The following is a 16855-nucleotide window of genomic DNA, read 5'->3' as shown; positions in this document are numbered from 1 at the left end:
AAGCCCCATCTACATACAGGTGTTAGACAATGAAACTAAAACACCTGGTTTTAGACCACAATCATTTACAATAATACACAGCTTCCTCTTACAGTGTCCACAGTTAATCCTGTTGGATGTGATTTGTCCTTCTTGGTGGGATGCTGACATTACCCTGGATACTGTGGCTCTTGATACATCACAAATACTTGCTGTCTTGGTCACAGATGCGCCAGCAAGACGTGCACCAACAATTTGTCCACTTTTGAACTCTGGTATATCACCCATAATGTTGTGTGCATTGCAATATTGTTGACCATGCTCTTTTACTATATGTATGCACATACAGAATATGGCAATATATATTTTCTATCAATATGTTTTTTTCATTGAGTAAAAAACAGGGCAGTTAAGTAAATAATTGTCTGTAATGAAAGGTCTTTCCTGGGCCTATAATCATGTAGACTGATAGATGGATTATGCCATGGCAAAATACACATTCCTTTATAGTTATAAATGAGACTTTTCCAATAAAACATCAAGACCGTGGCGTCAGTTAATGATTTTAGTTATGAAACTGTAGAATGGTGAGTTATGACTTTCTGTTTTTTCTGCTTTTTTTTCTGCAGGATGGATGATATTCAGCTGTGTAAAGACATCATGGCCTTGAAGCAGGAGCTCCGCAAGATTGTAGTGGTTCCAGGTACGTGTTCTCTGGAATAGGCTCCAACTAAGGGAAGGAGGAGCATTGAGTCATTCCAAAAACAAAAAGGGTGCAACACAGCGGCCATATCACCATGCACAGGGAAACTACCATGGCAAAATAGTACAGATAAAGAATGTAGAAACTAGATACATTGCACTCTTTTCGTCACTTGCTGGTTTTTTTTTGGTTATTTTAAGCTGTATTTTAAATAGACTGCAGCACAAAAAGGCTTATTGTATTTTGACTGTAACAGTAGAAAATGAACACAAATTATTGCGTGGCAACCAAATGACAGATCGGCACGTTCAGTCACAGAAGGCACAGAATGGCAGCTTGGTGGCACATTGTGAGTCTTATGATACAGTTCTTTTGTTCTCATCCATTTTCCAAATCAGCTGTGTCATTCTAAGCCCCTCTAATGTTTAGCAGAATTCTTTGCCCACCCAAGGCTGCTACACATGCATTTATTCACTGTGACAGCAAACTTTTTTCTGAGCAGAGCAAACAGAAACTGTTGTGGCAAAAAGAAGACATCAGAAACCTTAGTTCAGTTTCCACTCTTAGGCTTTGCTGAAAAGCTGCCATTATGTGCTACGTTGCTAATCGTACAATTAGAAGAAGAGAGAACATGGACAAGCTGTTAAATAAACATGTTATCAAAGCGTGTATTTCTCATATTGGGCTTGCATGGGTTAGGGCTGCCATGATTAGGCGACTAGTCACGATTATGTTCACTATAATTAGTCATCGACTAATTTAATAGTCGATTTATTATTATTATTTTTTTACTTTGTGTACTTTTCTCTCCAAACTGCTCAGTAATGGAAACCGGGGTAGGCAGTGGATGACATCCCAGGACGTTATAAATCCAGGCTTTGGTATCATGGCTACTCCAAGACATGTGAAAATGCTAACTTTACTGTCTAGGAACAAGTGTCTTGTTCAGTTTGGGATTGTATAGTCAAAGTGTAGTAAGTTTAATGCAGTTGTGAGCACTGAGCACAAAATACATTTTGTTATATTTGAGTCAGTGAGACCAAACCTTTATTTTTTGTGAATAATTCCTTAGTTTCAGGTACCTACCTAATTTAATTTAAATGCAGCTAAGTTTGATGCCAAAGACAAATGAAAGAAAGAAAAAAAACAAAAAATAATAATTTATTTTTTAATGTATTTATTTTTGTGTTGTTTAAGCCAGTGTCTTATCCTTATTTTACACAGTTGTTTACACTTTATGCTGAACAGTTAAATAATTGTTTGTTGCAACAAGCTGCATATTTAATTTAAGGTTTAATGAACTATGATTTTAATTCTTTTTAATTGTTTAATTGTTTTAGTTAGCATATAGCTGAAATCTAATGATGGTTATATAATAGAAGTGCATTCTAGTGCGATAAGCTGTATGTTTTATATTCAATTAACGTATGATCCGATTAGTCGACTGATCATAAAAAATTATCGGTGATTAGCCGACTATAAAAATAATCATTTGTGGCAGCCCTAGCATGGGTGGAACATGTGCTCTGAGTGAGTTTGTCTTGTTACTGGGACCCAGTTGGACTTCCCAATTTGGCCACATTATTACAGCCCACCATCTAGGCTTTATGTAAAATGTACAACCCCGTTTTCCCAAGTTCATGTATTCTAGTATGTTCTTTTATTGGATTTCTAAAACATGAGCAGTTTTTAGAAAATGTGCACTTTCACATTGACATACAAACACACTGCATTATTTATTTCTAAATGTGTTATGATATGATGCGTTTGTCAGCTACAAGCTAAGCACAGCTCCACACAGAGTGTGGTCCACATGGTGTCAACAACGGCTGTTCTACACTGTTTTGCTGTGACTGAGTGTGCGGCAGATTATCTATCAGATAGAAAATGATTTGATGCTCTTACTCGGGTTACAGCGAAATGAACAAAATGGAACATTTGTCTGAAGGTTGAATACGTTTTTATTAACTTCGACACATTTTTATCATTGCATAAATTACATAAGCCTAGCAGGGCTAAGCGATATTCTTCAAATATGTGAGCGGTTCTTGATTATGGTTTGGTTTTTCAGTTCTTATAAAACTACTTCAGTTTTTTTTTTTTTGTAAACAAACAGCACCATTAAAAATGATGCACAAGTTATTGTTTCCTTTACAGTTAATAAAAATAATAATAAATAAAAACTAATCAGCCCCTTCAACTTTACATGCAGCTTTTATATTAAACACGGTGCGAAAATATATTAAAGAATTCTTTACAGGTTTCTGACAGAAGTAAATGTCTATCTACTGAGATTCCCTTTGGCACCTTCTATATGTAAAGATGCCTCAATTATCGCTTTTGGAAAATTGTATTGAAACAGTAATTAAATTAATTGAATTAATTTGCTGTACTTTGGCACTGCCTTTCAAAGAAGGCAATACAACAATAGTTGGTTTCATTAAGCAGGCAAAACAATACAATGAGATTAAACCAGTTAGCCATCACATTAAAACCAGGGAAATTGAAAAACATTTTAAAACCTACAAATAATATAAACCTATAAATATTTATTGAACATTGAAAATTTTTAACATCCCAGCAGACAAACTAATAAATCCCATCATTGGGATGGTTTAAAAAAACACAACAGTAAGCTACCCCTGATCTGCATTAATAGAGTAATTTGTCATAAACACGCAAAACAAACACACACACACACACACACTTTAAAATAAATGACTGTGTTTTGTTGATGTTTCAATTGGTGCCATTTAAATGTTCCTTGTTGTCCTTGTTATCAGATTTGGTCAAGCTAGTCCTTTAAGGGCACTCCAGCTGGCCTGTTTGTGACAGTGACATTTATGTGACCGTCAGTGAGAAGTGTGTGACGTGGTGGTGTGGCTGTTTGTCTGAAAGGGGTGGGGGAGGGTAGAGAGATATAGAATAAGAGAAGGAAAATCATCAGTTTGTGTAGAATGTGCTATGTGTGTAGAATGTGTGTGTGTGTGTGTGAGTGGATGTCTCAAATAAGCTTTTAGGATCAGATTCCCTTGGTAAGAAAAAAATAGCTGACCTGGCACATCCCGCCCTCTACAAGCTCATTTTCACCTTCTTACATATGTGTGTGTTTGGGTGTAGTACCTTCTAACTGGTTAAACTGAGTGAAAAACTAAAAAAAAAAAACAAGCAAATAATGAACTAGTTGTTAGTTGCATTTTGCAGGTAAAATAATACACTGGGCAAACACCGGTCAGCCATTTCAAAGTGTCAAGAGTCAAGAGATATTAAGCAAGTAAAAAAATATTCAATATTTAATAGCACTTCTAGAACAGGGGTTCCCAACCTTTTGCACAGCCTATTTAAACCATCACAAAACCTTTTGTAATCCATGCCAAAAAATGTTGACCATTTTAAAATCAGAATAGTTCCACTACAAAATTGATGTAGCCTATCCATTGCATTCTGCTGGTCACGTTTGTTAGAATGTCTTGTGCAGCTTACACCCACAGTGATGGTAAACATATAGAATCAGTAATATAATATACTTAGTTAGTTAGTTAGTTTACAGTGATTAAAGGAAGAGGAGAATTTGCTTGAACATCAGCATTTTGAACATAACACAAAAATATTAGCGTCTTGAAAAATTACATTTAACTTATATCCTCCTAGATTAGTTATTAAGCTAACATCTTCTCCCACAGACTCACAGCACCCGACCCGCCAGCTTCACCAGAACTTCAGAAATGAGCAGGTGTGTGGATGTTTGAGAGGAAATGTGTCAAATTTAGCTCTTTCAACAACACACGGCTCCTCTCCTCTGGAAGGCAGTGGACATGAGTTAGCTAGCTAGCTATCTTTATGTGTGTGAAAGCTGGTTAGCTATGCTGTAAATAACGTTACAGATTGTGTTGGAATGCTGGGTTATACTATCATGACATTCTGAATGATTGACTTCTGTTACAAATCTGATAAAATTCTTGTATTTTTTAATCTCTCATCTAGGGGTGTGCCATATTATGTCATATGCAATAATACAATGTAATTTTCATTTTGTTGCAGTAGTGTATAATTGTTTTTAATTCAGTGTTTTGTCATATCGCCAATAGTATCGTTACTACGAAAATACCATGAAATATTGTGATATTATTTAAGGGCCATATTGCATACCCCTGTTACAACCATAAAACATTTAAAGGATAAGCACAAGAAGCATAAAACTATAATTTAATAAAAATGTGTAAGAACAGCTGCACACAGCACGTCAAACACAAAAGCAGAACATAAATGTATTGCATATCTAGGTGAGCTAGCCAGGCACCTAGTTAGCAGACCTAGCTAACTAATGCTAACTAAGTAAATAGTTTAGAAACTTAACATTGAGCTAATTAAGACTCCCTCTAGTTAGTATACTCAAATTTATACACAACTTTACAAATTTCCATAATCCAACTACCTGAATTAGTTTTAGCCTAGAAGCCCCGAGCTTAGCAAGTCCGCTTTTCTGACTGCAGGGGAGGACTGCTCTGAGCACGGTGTGTAATTAGCTATATTTCTAACTAGCAAGGCTAATTAATGCCAGCGAAAATGGGCGAAGTAATTGCACTTACCCTGTTTACCTCCATGACCACATAGGCTCTTAAACACGTCTCATTAACTTCTTTACGTGCCCATATTGTTAGAAAAATGCCAGGTTTAAGAGCCAGTCGTCGTGCAATTCCAGTGTTGTGCCGAATTTAAAGGGCTGCAAAATACATTTTATTTATTTTAGATTTTGTTGTATTTTTAGTGATTGCAATAAGATATTTTTTACGATAAACACATCAAAAGAGCTACAATAACATTGTGAAAAACAGCAGAATCTCCAGTTTTGGCTCATGTGACATGACAAGGCTGGAGGTAAAGTGAAGATGAGTGATGTGCAGAGGTACAGGTTCACAGTGAATGCTCACACCAAACCACTTCTTATCCACAAAAAATACTGCTGCCAAGCCAACAGTGTTGGGAAGGTTACTTTTAAAATGTAATCCCTTACAGATTACTGATTACATCACTCAAAATGTAATTTGTAACGTAATCAGTTACATTACTTCAAGTGAGTAACGTAATCTGATTACTTTGGATTACTTTAAATATTGTCATTTTTTTAAGCCTGAATGAATGTAACAAATAGATAAACAAATAAAACAGCCTTTTCAATCACTCTATAAAAATACTTATGAAACCATTTCATCAAACAATTTTATAAAACACTTCTATAAATTGATGATAAAACCATTTAAAACCAAACAATGTAACAACAACTGTAAGCTATCTATTTGCAGGTTTGCCACCAGTGTTAATTTTGACAACAAATTGTGATTTAGTCTTAGTCATAGTCTTGTGATGAAAATAGTATTTAGTTTTAGTCACAATTTAGTCATCTGAAATGTTTTTAGTTTTAGTCGACTTAATGTCATAAGAATATAGTCGACTAAAATTACAGTAAATTTAGTCGACTAAAATGTAAAGGGTGTAAATGTTAATGCTTGTTCATCAGTTCCCTTGAATTATTAACTCTACATGTATACAAAATGAAACGTTTAATAACCACTTGAGTAATATTGTTAATGTTTGAAAGTGAAATATATTTATATATGATTTAATGTATATTATTATTATTATTATTACTATTATTATTGTAGGTGTGTGACTATACATATTTTACATTTAAAATTTTGCTCTAGAAATCAGGTCATAAAACATCTGAATAGTTTAATTATAGTTTAAACAGAGCTGTAGATGCAAAAACTTTTAAAGGATCTAGTTTTATCTCCAGCACTAACAGCACACCTACTGGAGCTACAGTCTAGAAATGAACACACATTCACACACTGTCCTGTAGAGATGCTCTCAGGATGTACAGAGAGACTTCATGAGTTAAAGTGAGAAACTTATGAGAAAGTGCTGTAAGGAACTTTACACAGACTTTTGGGTTCATAGATTCACTTATTTTATTGTTTTATTGTTTTATTATTGAGTTCCTTTCTGACCTGCTGCTGATTTATCATATCTTTCCCACTGTGAGACTAAACAGATGATCTGATCTTAATGAGTGAGTTCTGTATCAGTTCTGTGTTTTAGTGCACTGCTGAGTTAAACACATCAGCTCATGAAATAACATCAGCATTAAAACGCTGATCTCTGCATGGAGATCTGTGTGACTCTGCTCTGCAGAAGCTGAAAGATTAGTGGTGTTTTTACCGGTAATGGAGTCGCTCCACGCGGTTTACACGTTATCTTGTTTTTCGCGACGTCAAAAGAGAAATATATCGGCCCTCTCTCCCTCTCTCCCTGCTGAACACTGTGGAGTTAACTTCCAGTCGAGCTCCGTATCGACAGTTTAATTCCGCGCGGCGCTGCTGCAGGAGAGGCGGGTACTCCACCTTCGCTAAAGTAGCAGTGATTGGATCTCTTCCTAACTGGTCCCTACCTTTCACAGACCTAAATCAGTTCTGATTGGATTTCGTCCCTGCCAAACATTTTCGTCTCGTTTTTATTCGTTGACCAAAATGTCAGTTAATTTGGTCTCGTTGTGTGAGCGTGGAGCCGCTGTGAGCCGCTGCCCCTCCTTCCCTGTCATATCAGAGCGTATTCACCGCAAAATGTTATTTGCGTTTTGTCAGTGTTGGATTGGAAGAGCAAAAATAGGAAAGTACCGCAATGTAACCCTTTAATTTTAGCAGAGTAACTGTAATCTGATTACCACTTACTGAAGCAGTAACTGTAACGGATTACAGTTACTTATAATTTGTAATCTGATTACGTAACGCCGTTACATGTAATCCGTTACTTCCCAACACTGCAAGCCAATGCCAAAAAAAAAGGAGAAGCTTTAGGATAATTATTTATCGAGTTTCACATCGATATCAGGATATCCAACAGTAATATTCTCAAAACACAAGCCAGAATTGAAGTTTACGGGTACTATTTAACATATCTGTTGTTTTTTTACACACATAGAAAAGGAAAAGAGCAAGAAGCAGCGGCAGAAGGAAGAAGAGCTGATTCAAAAGATCCACAAGCTGGTGGAGAAGAGGGATTTCCTGGTGGACGACGCAGAGGTGGAGAGACTGAGGTGTGTGTGAGACTGAGAAAATGAGAGATAAATAATAAATAAATGAGGGGCGGACTGGGGGTGGTGATTTGCACCTGTTATTAACCTTCACCATCCAACCGTCCCCCTCGCCCACGCGATGTGTTCCACTGATAATAAGGAGCTTTCTCTCGCACATGCCCACGCACACGCATGCACACACGCACACACACACACACACACACAAACAATTTCTCTGATCTTTTTTTTACCAGTTGGGGAACCCACATGGCTTAGCTTGTTTGTGTTGTAATGTACAGCTTGTATTTTGTTCAGCTGAATAGTGACTGGGGAATGAATTCTGTTTTTTCCAAGCTTAACCATGTTTGGATGAAAGTATTTGTGTTGTGCTTTACATTTCTAATGTTTCTAATTGCTGCCATTGCTGTTCTTATTATTGTTATTATTAGCATTAATTTTCATTACCACCAATATTAGGATTATATATTTTGGGATATGTCCAAACAACATGCCAAGCCTGCGTTGGTTTGAATATAGATTTGATTCTGGCCCAAATGTTCAGTTCACATCCACCCCGGTTGCCAAGAATAATATGCAAATCGGCCCAAGCCGCATTTGCCAAAACCCCTGTTGCCAAATATACACTATGTTTAGCCCAATTCATTTAGACAATGCTGCCATACATCATCTGAGCTCAGGATCTGGAAAGGTTTTTCCTCCAGGTCTGAGAAAATTGTTCCTGATCTGTGACAACATTAGTTGTATGAAGCACTGTATAAATAAATTTGATTTCATTTATCTACTGTGTAAACCATTGGTGTTGGTAATGGGGGTGTTTGTGTCTGTCAGTGACACTCACTTGTGTTGTTTGTTGTTGGGATGCAATAGAGGCTTGGTACCTGTGGCTGGTTACACTTATTTGTGTTATTTCAATATATAGATTTGTGTCTGAGCATTGTCTCTGTGTATGTGTACACTCGAGAGGGGTAGCCAGTTAGTGTTTTGATACTCACTGTACTAAGATGAATGACGTACTCTCTCTCTTAATGTTAATGTTTAATGTTTTAATACTTACTGTACTCTCAGGTAATTCTGCGTACAGGGTTTATACAGCTTTAAATTACAGCCTTCAGTAAACTGTAGAGAAGAAACAGAGAAGAAAAACACTTTTCTGTTCGCTGTGAAAATAGTGAAGCTCATTAATGTGTGCGAGAGAGCGAGCGCTCATCAACACCTCCATGACCCAGCTGCCGCTCTCACACTGCGTTATGACTCATTCTGCACTTCTTCTACTCCATTTCTCTCCCTCCCTCTTTCTCTTTTCATCTTTCACCCATTTTTACACCCAACTTTCACTGTCCAACGTTTTTTTCTTCGCTCTGTCCTCTGCAGGGAGCAGGAGGAAGATAAGGAGATGGCAGAGTTCCTCAGACTGAAGCTTATGCCACTGGACAAGCTGGCCAGAGTCGCACAGAGTGAGTTTTGTTTAGAAGATGCTCCTTTGTGTAAAAATAATGATAAAATAATGTTTCAATCATGGAGAAACTACACTGATCGTGCACAACATTATGACCACCTCCTTGTTTTTACATCTATTAACCGTTTCAGCTCTACCGAACGTATAGGAGCACTTTGTAGTATTATTACAGACTGTATTCCTTCCCTTTCTCTTGACCCTTTTCTTCAATGATCAGGACCCCACAGGACCCCCAAAGAGCAGATAGTCTTTGCGTGGTGGGTTATTTTTAGCACTGGAGTGATACTGGCATGGTAGTGGTGTGTTAGTGAGTGTTGTGTTAGCATCACTGCTGGACTGGGAATAGTCCATCAAGTGTTTGACCCCTAATGAAGAACTATAAGATGACCAACACAAGACCGCCCATTCAGCCTCAAGAAGTTTAGCCCCACCCATTCCAAATGAAGTGCACAGAGTGGGAAGTATTTTGAATGTAAGAGAGAGAAAACCAAAAGAAAGCAAGATACAGGTAAAAAAGAGCTGAAACAAGACAGTAAGAGAGAGAGAAAAGCAAAATCATAAGATGTAGGGTGTAAAAGCAAAAGAGACAGGACTGAGAGACAGAAAAGTGCGAAAGAGAGATTACAAGTTCAAGTTTAATTAAACTTGCTTTAAAAAGAGCTTCACAAATGTCACCAAAATGAATGACAGATTTCTCATAATGTAGTGGAGTAAAAAGTACTCTTACCATTGAAATGAAGAGTAAAAAGTCATCCATACAATGGATATAAGGAATAAAACACAGATTTTCGTAATGTACTGCACAATTCTAGTTAGAAAACACTGGCTAGAGCTCTGCTGACGAGGTATTTAAGACATTTATGGCTTTGAACTTTGTATGTTTCCTTATTATCTGATCATTTTATCATTACTACTGAAGATGTTATCCTTATTTTTCCTTTAAAATGTTTCAGTAAAGTACAGACAAACAAAATATTATACACATAAGTACACAAATGACAAATTATTCATTACTGTCCACCACTGGTCCTTGATTGCCACTAGCCAATTAATATTGGTCACAAATTGGAAACCAACAAGACCTCTACATCCATGCTGTGCTGTAAGAGGGTAGAAACTAGAGCAGCTTTAATAAAACCCAGCTCTCACAGAGAATTAATTCCAACTGTTTTACACCACAGATATGAACCCTTTTATTGAAGAGAACAGAAAGGGCAGCACAGTCAAAAGAAAAGCAGAAATTCGACTCTTGACAAAATCATTACTATCATTATCCTATTCTGAGACATTAATACCTCGTAAGGGCTGAAAGTGTTTGAGGGTTTCACCAGACAAGTGCAGAATAAAGAAGTACTCGTCAGTTAGCGTAGAGGCCAATTGATGGCCTTTTTGTGCTTCTTGTAAAACTGTAGTTTCTACGATTGACAGGTCCTTTAATTCACGCTGTTACAGAAACACAGAGGTCAGTGACGTTTAGCAACCCCTACAGACCAATGAGTCAGCGGGAGGTCTTTAACTCAAAGGGCAGGATGGCATTTCAAGTGTGCCATAACTGTGCTGTCCCTCGCTAACCCCATGTCCACTCCAATTGAAGAAACAATTGAAGCAGTTATTCTGCTGAGTGCTTAATAACACTCAGAACAGTAGAGAGCCCACAGTAGAGACCCTATTTATATGGTACATGTCAACTAGCACCTTGCCGGATTTCCTGGCTCGCCATGTGGGCACATCTGGGATGTTTTTTAAATTCAAATGAAACAAGAGAAGTAGACAATCGTAAGTTTAAGATTTCTTATTTTTAATAATCCTCACTGTAATCTATTGTAATCCATATTATCACAGCCTACTTTTCCCCCAATTAGCTCTGAGCATACACAACACTTGAGTAGGAATTCCATGCAAGTCTTAGTACATGAGGTCCCTGATATCCATGTTAAGATGGAGAGTCTCTGAGTCCTCAGAAGAAACCCACACAGAAAAAGGTGTAAGCCCGACTTAACCATAAACACTACCTTTAAGCCTAAAGTTTCCTACTACTCTTTCCTTCCCAGGTCCTGCAAAAGTGAAAAAGCCGATCCCAGAGCCTCCCACGAACAAGCCCTCCATCACCAAGACCAGCGTAGCCATCATTAAAGACTGCTGTGGAGCCACACAGTGTGCCATCATGTAAACTCCTCATGTTTCTCTTCAGGCTACAGTCAGTATGTTTCAGGAAAAGATCTTACTTGGGGTTAATCAGGTTGCTGTAGACACGTTTTCATTTTTTTGTTTTCTTCGGATTCAGCAGACTTGGTGCCATCTTTGAGTTTGAGGCCAACATGTTTTAGAAGTGCCATTACTCACATGAGAATGGATAAGCATTTTCCACTCTAGAACTCTGTGCTACATGCCTCTAAAACCTGGGGAACATTAACGTGTACTTTAGCTCTAAAGAAATTGGTCAGAACGCCGTACCGTGATGAAACATCCCAGTTAATCCAAAAGAATGAGAATTTAAGTTCTTTTGAGTACTGGACGTTGAACATAGAAGAACTTCTGATGTTTTGTCTGGATTTTTATTGAACTTCAATAAATGGTAGCTGTTCCAGTGTCAGAAATTAATGAAGGCCTAAGTGCTTAAGTTCATAATAGGTCTCTCCAAAAATATATATATATTAGGGTTTTGTATTAGCAAGAACTTGGTGATACAATACGCATCATGATTCAATATATCTAGATACTGTAAGTAAAGACAATTGTTTACATAACATAAAACACAAAAATTGACTAAAATATATATTTTTCTTTTTATCCAGTCATGGCAAGAGAACAACACTGCTTGCTAGTGGTCAGAGTTCAAGCAACACTAAATGAACCACTGTCTGACCCAAACTTTATACAATACAGTATGATATAACAATATATTGCAATTCAATACAATATAAATATGTTATTGTGCTATTAATACAGATGTGGTACATTACATTTTTTTTTATCAGAACATGAATAAAACATCCAGTACATTCTGATAAAACAACCTCTTAACTAATTTCTGACACTGAATCACTCCACCCATCTTCAGGCACTGTTTGGGGACAGAAAATAAGAAAACCTTCCTTTAACCCTTCCACAACTATTATTAAGAGAATGCAAATGGTTCATTTAACACCTATGGACACAAAATAAAGCCCATGACAAAACAGGATCTCTCAATTAGCCAGATAGCTTAAAAGTACAATCAGTAATAAATGCAAGTGAGTTTGTGAAACGGCTACAGGAGTCCAATTTCCAAACACTTTATAGAGTCATTTTGCCCCTATCGATCCTTCCCAGATTCAGATTATCTCTGCTATGCTAATGGTTGTGGTAAATTACACTAAGCTATGGTTAGCAACCATACTGAAGCTCAGTGAAGCAGCTGCCTGTTCATGAGAAAAATACTCAGCTCGCCCGTTTTCATGGCGGCAGTGCACTACTTGCCTGTTGCTCCCTATACCTGGCAACCTGGGGTGTGGAAATGGGAATAGGGGTATGGTAGTGGGCAGATTTGTAAAATAAAACCTACACAGATATCTGTGACGTACCAAACAATGAAGAAAAGAGCTGGAAGTTATTAAACTCGGCATGTTTCCGTAATATCGGACAATACATCCTAATCTTATTATGAATTACTATACAGGTGCTGGTCAACGAATTAGAATAATTTGAAATAGTGCAATCATGAAATTCTTTGAATGCATTTTTTGTGCAGAAAGCAAATCAGGTGTTCACCGCACCTGTCCTACTCGTTAGACTAATCACAGAACTCGTTACTTGGAAAAAAATTTGCTCAGCTGAGCTTTCCAAAAGGCCCATTTAGGCCATTTAACAGTGACACTGTTGTTTTATTGAATTAGAATAAATGCTCGAATTTTTGTTTTCTGTGAAGAGTGTTCACTGTGCAGTATAAAGTCAGGGTTGAGTAGAATTTCTAAGTTGTAAATTCAATCATGGGTAAGCAGCGCGACCTCTCAACCGGAATAGTGGCTCAAATTCAAGCCCTTCGCCAACAAGGCTTGACCCAAACTGAAATTGCTGAGCAGCTCGGCATCAGCCAGTCTTCCGTCTGCAAAGCTCTCAAGAAAAACTGCAGCAAGCGCACCAACTGTTCCGGCGTCCAAAAAACTTCTGCTCGCGACAACAAGCAGCTGAGAAATATCGCAGTCAGCAACCGGTTCAAGTCCACTTCCGAGCTCACCGACTTGTGGAACAAGCAGACCGGCGCTGACGTCTCCAGATCAACCACTTACCGTCGTCTGCGCGAACTCGGCTTCAAATCTCGCGTTCCAGCAGTAAAACCGATCCTGAACAAGAAACAAATGGAGAAACGTCTGAAGTGGGCCAAAGAACACGGCGAGTGGACTGCTGAAGACTGGCAGAAAGTGGTCTTCAGTGACGAATCACGCTTCTGCATCTCCTTCGGTGACCAAGGTCCTCGTGTCTGGCGTCGTGGTGGCGAAACCTACAACCACGAGTGCGTGAAAAGATCCGTCAAGTTTCCCCAGAGCGTTATGGTCTGGGGATGCATGTCCGCTCGAGGTGTAGGGAAACTCTGCTTCCTCAAGAAGACTGTCAATGCTGCCGTATATCAAGATGTTCTGGAAACGTTCCTGATTCCGACTGTTGAGGAACAGTTCGGCGAAGAAGACTTCATATTTCAACAGGATCTTGCACTGGCTCATGCGGCAAAGTCGACCAAAGATTGGTTCACTAAAAAACAGCTTGAAGTTTTGGCATGGCCGGCCAACTCGCCTGACCTCAATGTCATTGAAAACCTTTGGGCCATCGTCAAGCGGAAAATTCGCGACAGAAAGCCTACTACGCTGGACCAACTGAAGCAGAACATCCCCACTGCCTGGGAAGCTGTGAGTGCGGAAACTTGCGACAAGCTGGTCAAATCGATGCCGCGGAGACTTCAGGCAGTCATACAAGCCAAGGGGGCAGCCACAAAATACTGAGAAAGTGATGATTGTAATTATAATAAAAATTATTCTAATTCAATGAAACGGTTTCTCCATTATTCTAATTCAATAAAACAACAGTGTCACAGTTAAATGGCCTAAATGGGCCTTTTGGAAAGCTCAGCTGAGCAAATTTTTTTCCAGGTAACGAGTTCTGTGATTAGTCTAACGAGTAGGACAGGTGCGGTGAACACCTGATTTGCTTTCTGCACAAAAAATGCATTCAAAGAATTTCATGATTGCACTATTTCAAATTATTCTAATTCGTTGACCAGCACCTGTATTATTAAACTGACCCTTAAAGAAATTACAACAAAGGTTTTTTGTTCAATTAACTATTTATTGTAGAAACCTGGAACAACTATATAGATAATGTCTCCTTAAAAAAATAAGCTGTACACCATTAGGTGAAGGAAACCAGGTTTTTCCACTACTCTTAAGGGCATTAAGGGTGTATATATAAAAAAAAATATATATATATATATATACACATACACACACACACACACACACACACACACACACACACACGTGTCACACATTACATGTACTCTAAAAAGTAATGGTCCTGTATTTAAAATATTCAGTACAATTATTTAAGTTTAAATTATTTAATATCTGATAAACTGAGCCTGGGTCAGTGTCTGATCAACAACTGTTGTAAACGTCCGTTTTACTGCCAAGTTGGTATATAACCAGATACTGCAGAAAGAGGGGATTTATTTCTGACATGATCCTCACAATAGAGATTTCTATTTTAAGGCTTTCACACTGAGTCTGGTTTTAACATATGAAAAACAGGCACGTCAGAATTTGAAAATGAACGCATTTAAATGAATGGCGTCTTTCACATCCAGTCCGGCCAGGACCTTTACACGGACACGTGAATCCATCGTAGCACGCACTATACGCCTGTACCTGCGTGCCCAAATTTCGGATAACTCAGCGCTTTTGGGTTGTGCACGACTACAAAGAGGTTTTATTTAGGTTCAGATTAAAATTATAAACTAAACACATACTTTGCGCTGCACAGCGGGGTGTTGTTCTCAGAGATGGGAGAACAGGTTTGGCGTATGTCCACCTTTAGCTGTGACTTTACGGCCACATTGATTACAAATCGGATAACCATCCTCGGGTGCGTTCGGCGGGTCTCTGAAATAGTCCCACACTGCTGATTTTAGTTTAGCCTTTTTTTAGGCGGACGGAGGTTTGTTTATTCTGATGCACTTTCTGCTGTTCTCACCGCTGTGTGCTGAGCAGCTGAAGCGGAGCAGAGTTGCGCATGCGCGTGTGAGTTTCTCCGCTGGCTTGCCTTTTACCGGTAATAAGCAAACACACACGGTATGATAACCGTGCATTTTAATACCATGGTATACCGTGAAACCGGTTACCGCTGCAACCCTATTTATTTATATACTAGTGTATCTCAAAAAATAAGAATATTATAAAAAAAAATACTTCACATAAGAACAATTGGTACTGATCTATTTCAGGCGTTTATTTCTTTTAATGTTGTTGATTATGGCTTACAGCAAAGGAAAATCCAAAAATCAGTGTCTCAGAACATTTTAATAATTGGTACTTTTGGCAGTGTGGGCAGTGTGCCAAGTCCTGCTGGAAAATGAAATCCACATCTCCATAAAAAGTGTCAGCAGAGGGAAGCATGAAGTGCTGTAAGATTTTCCGGAAAAACTGATGTTGGACCAACACCACCAGATGAAATGGCTCATGGCAATTGATTATGCATTTGCAGTTTAAATATCCTAAATAAATAAAACAATTTAAATAAGAAAAAATGATTGTGGTCAGGTTCATATATTTTACGATTAAATCAATAACCTAATTATCATGACAGCCCGACCCTAGGCTTAAGTTATCTGGCTAAACAGAGTAAACCTGCTTTATGAAGCATCCCAGAAGACCCTTAATGCCCCAAAATGAACAGCCAGTGAAGCAGCACTGCAAACAGAACCTGTACAGGAATTAGTGGGTATCTGTGTGTTTGTTAATGAGAACAATACAAGCACAATATATCATCACTGTACATTAGCTCTAAGCAACCATTTTCTATCACCATGTTAACTCACTGGTTGCGTTGAAGTAAATAACGGGTATACACACAAACATATCCACACATATACATATATATACACATATATGCATTTATTTCATCCCTTTAAGTGGAGAATTGGAGATGTAGGTGTATGTATCATTTGCAGCCCAGCACTATTTTCATTTTTACGTGAGGCTACATACATCTACAGAGATGTATTGCTGACAAACCATTCCCCCCTCCAGCTCTTCTTTAGCCTGTTATTACAAGACGTTATAACTAGACGTTATAACAAGAAAATATCTGATGACATAATAGAGGAGAGTAAAAACATCTTGCCGTCACTGAGAGAGTATCTTATATTAATATTTGTATCTTAAATATATGTATCTTAGTTAATAAAAAAAAAAAAACAGCATATAACAAACAGCTTAAATATCATGATCTTTTAGTTATTGTTATCATGAGATTAGATGTTTGATTAGGAATAAAGCAAGTCTAAGGGGTGATTTGTATAAATGCTGATATTCTAAATGAGATATTTTCTCAATTATGGAACGTTCTAGGTCTTCATATCTACAGTTTTAAA

The 16855-nt window shown here is 37.9% G+C and overlaps 1 protein-coding gene across 2 annotated transcripts in view; it reads left to right on the top strand.

Moving 5' to 3' along the window:
• Positions 1-12207, top strand: part of bmerb1 (bMERB domain containing 1) — a 41140-nt gene extending 28933 nt beyond the window's left edge. For both annotated transcript variants that reach the window (XM_007231296.3, XM_007231295.3), the window contains exons 3-6: positions 609-682; positions 7664-7778; positions 9150-9232; positions 11286-12207. In XM_007231296.3, coding sequence (XP_007231358.2) covers positions 609-682; positions 7664-7778; positions 9150-9232; positions 11286-11404 — 391 coding nt within the window. In that variant the 3' untranslated portion in view covers positions 11405-12207. The remainder of the gene's footprint in view (positions 1-608; positions 683-7663; positions 7779-9149; positions 9233-11285) is intronic.
• The last annotated feature ends 4648 nt before the right edge of the window (positions 12208-16855 follow it).

This window comes from Astyanax mexicanus, chromosome 5 (assembly GCF_023375975.1).
Source record: "Astyanax mexicanus isolate ESR-SI-001 chromosome 5, AstMex3_surface, whole genome shotgun sequence".
In the NCBI taxonomy this organism is placed as follows: Eukaryota; Metazoa; Chordata; class Actinopteri; order Characiformes; family Acestrorhamphidae; genus Astyanax; species Astyanax mexicanus.
This window is presented reverse-complemented; position numbering and strand designations above follow the sequence as displayed.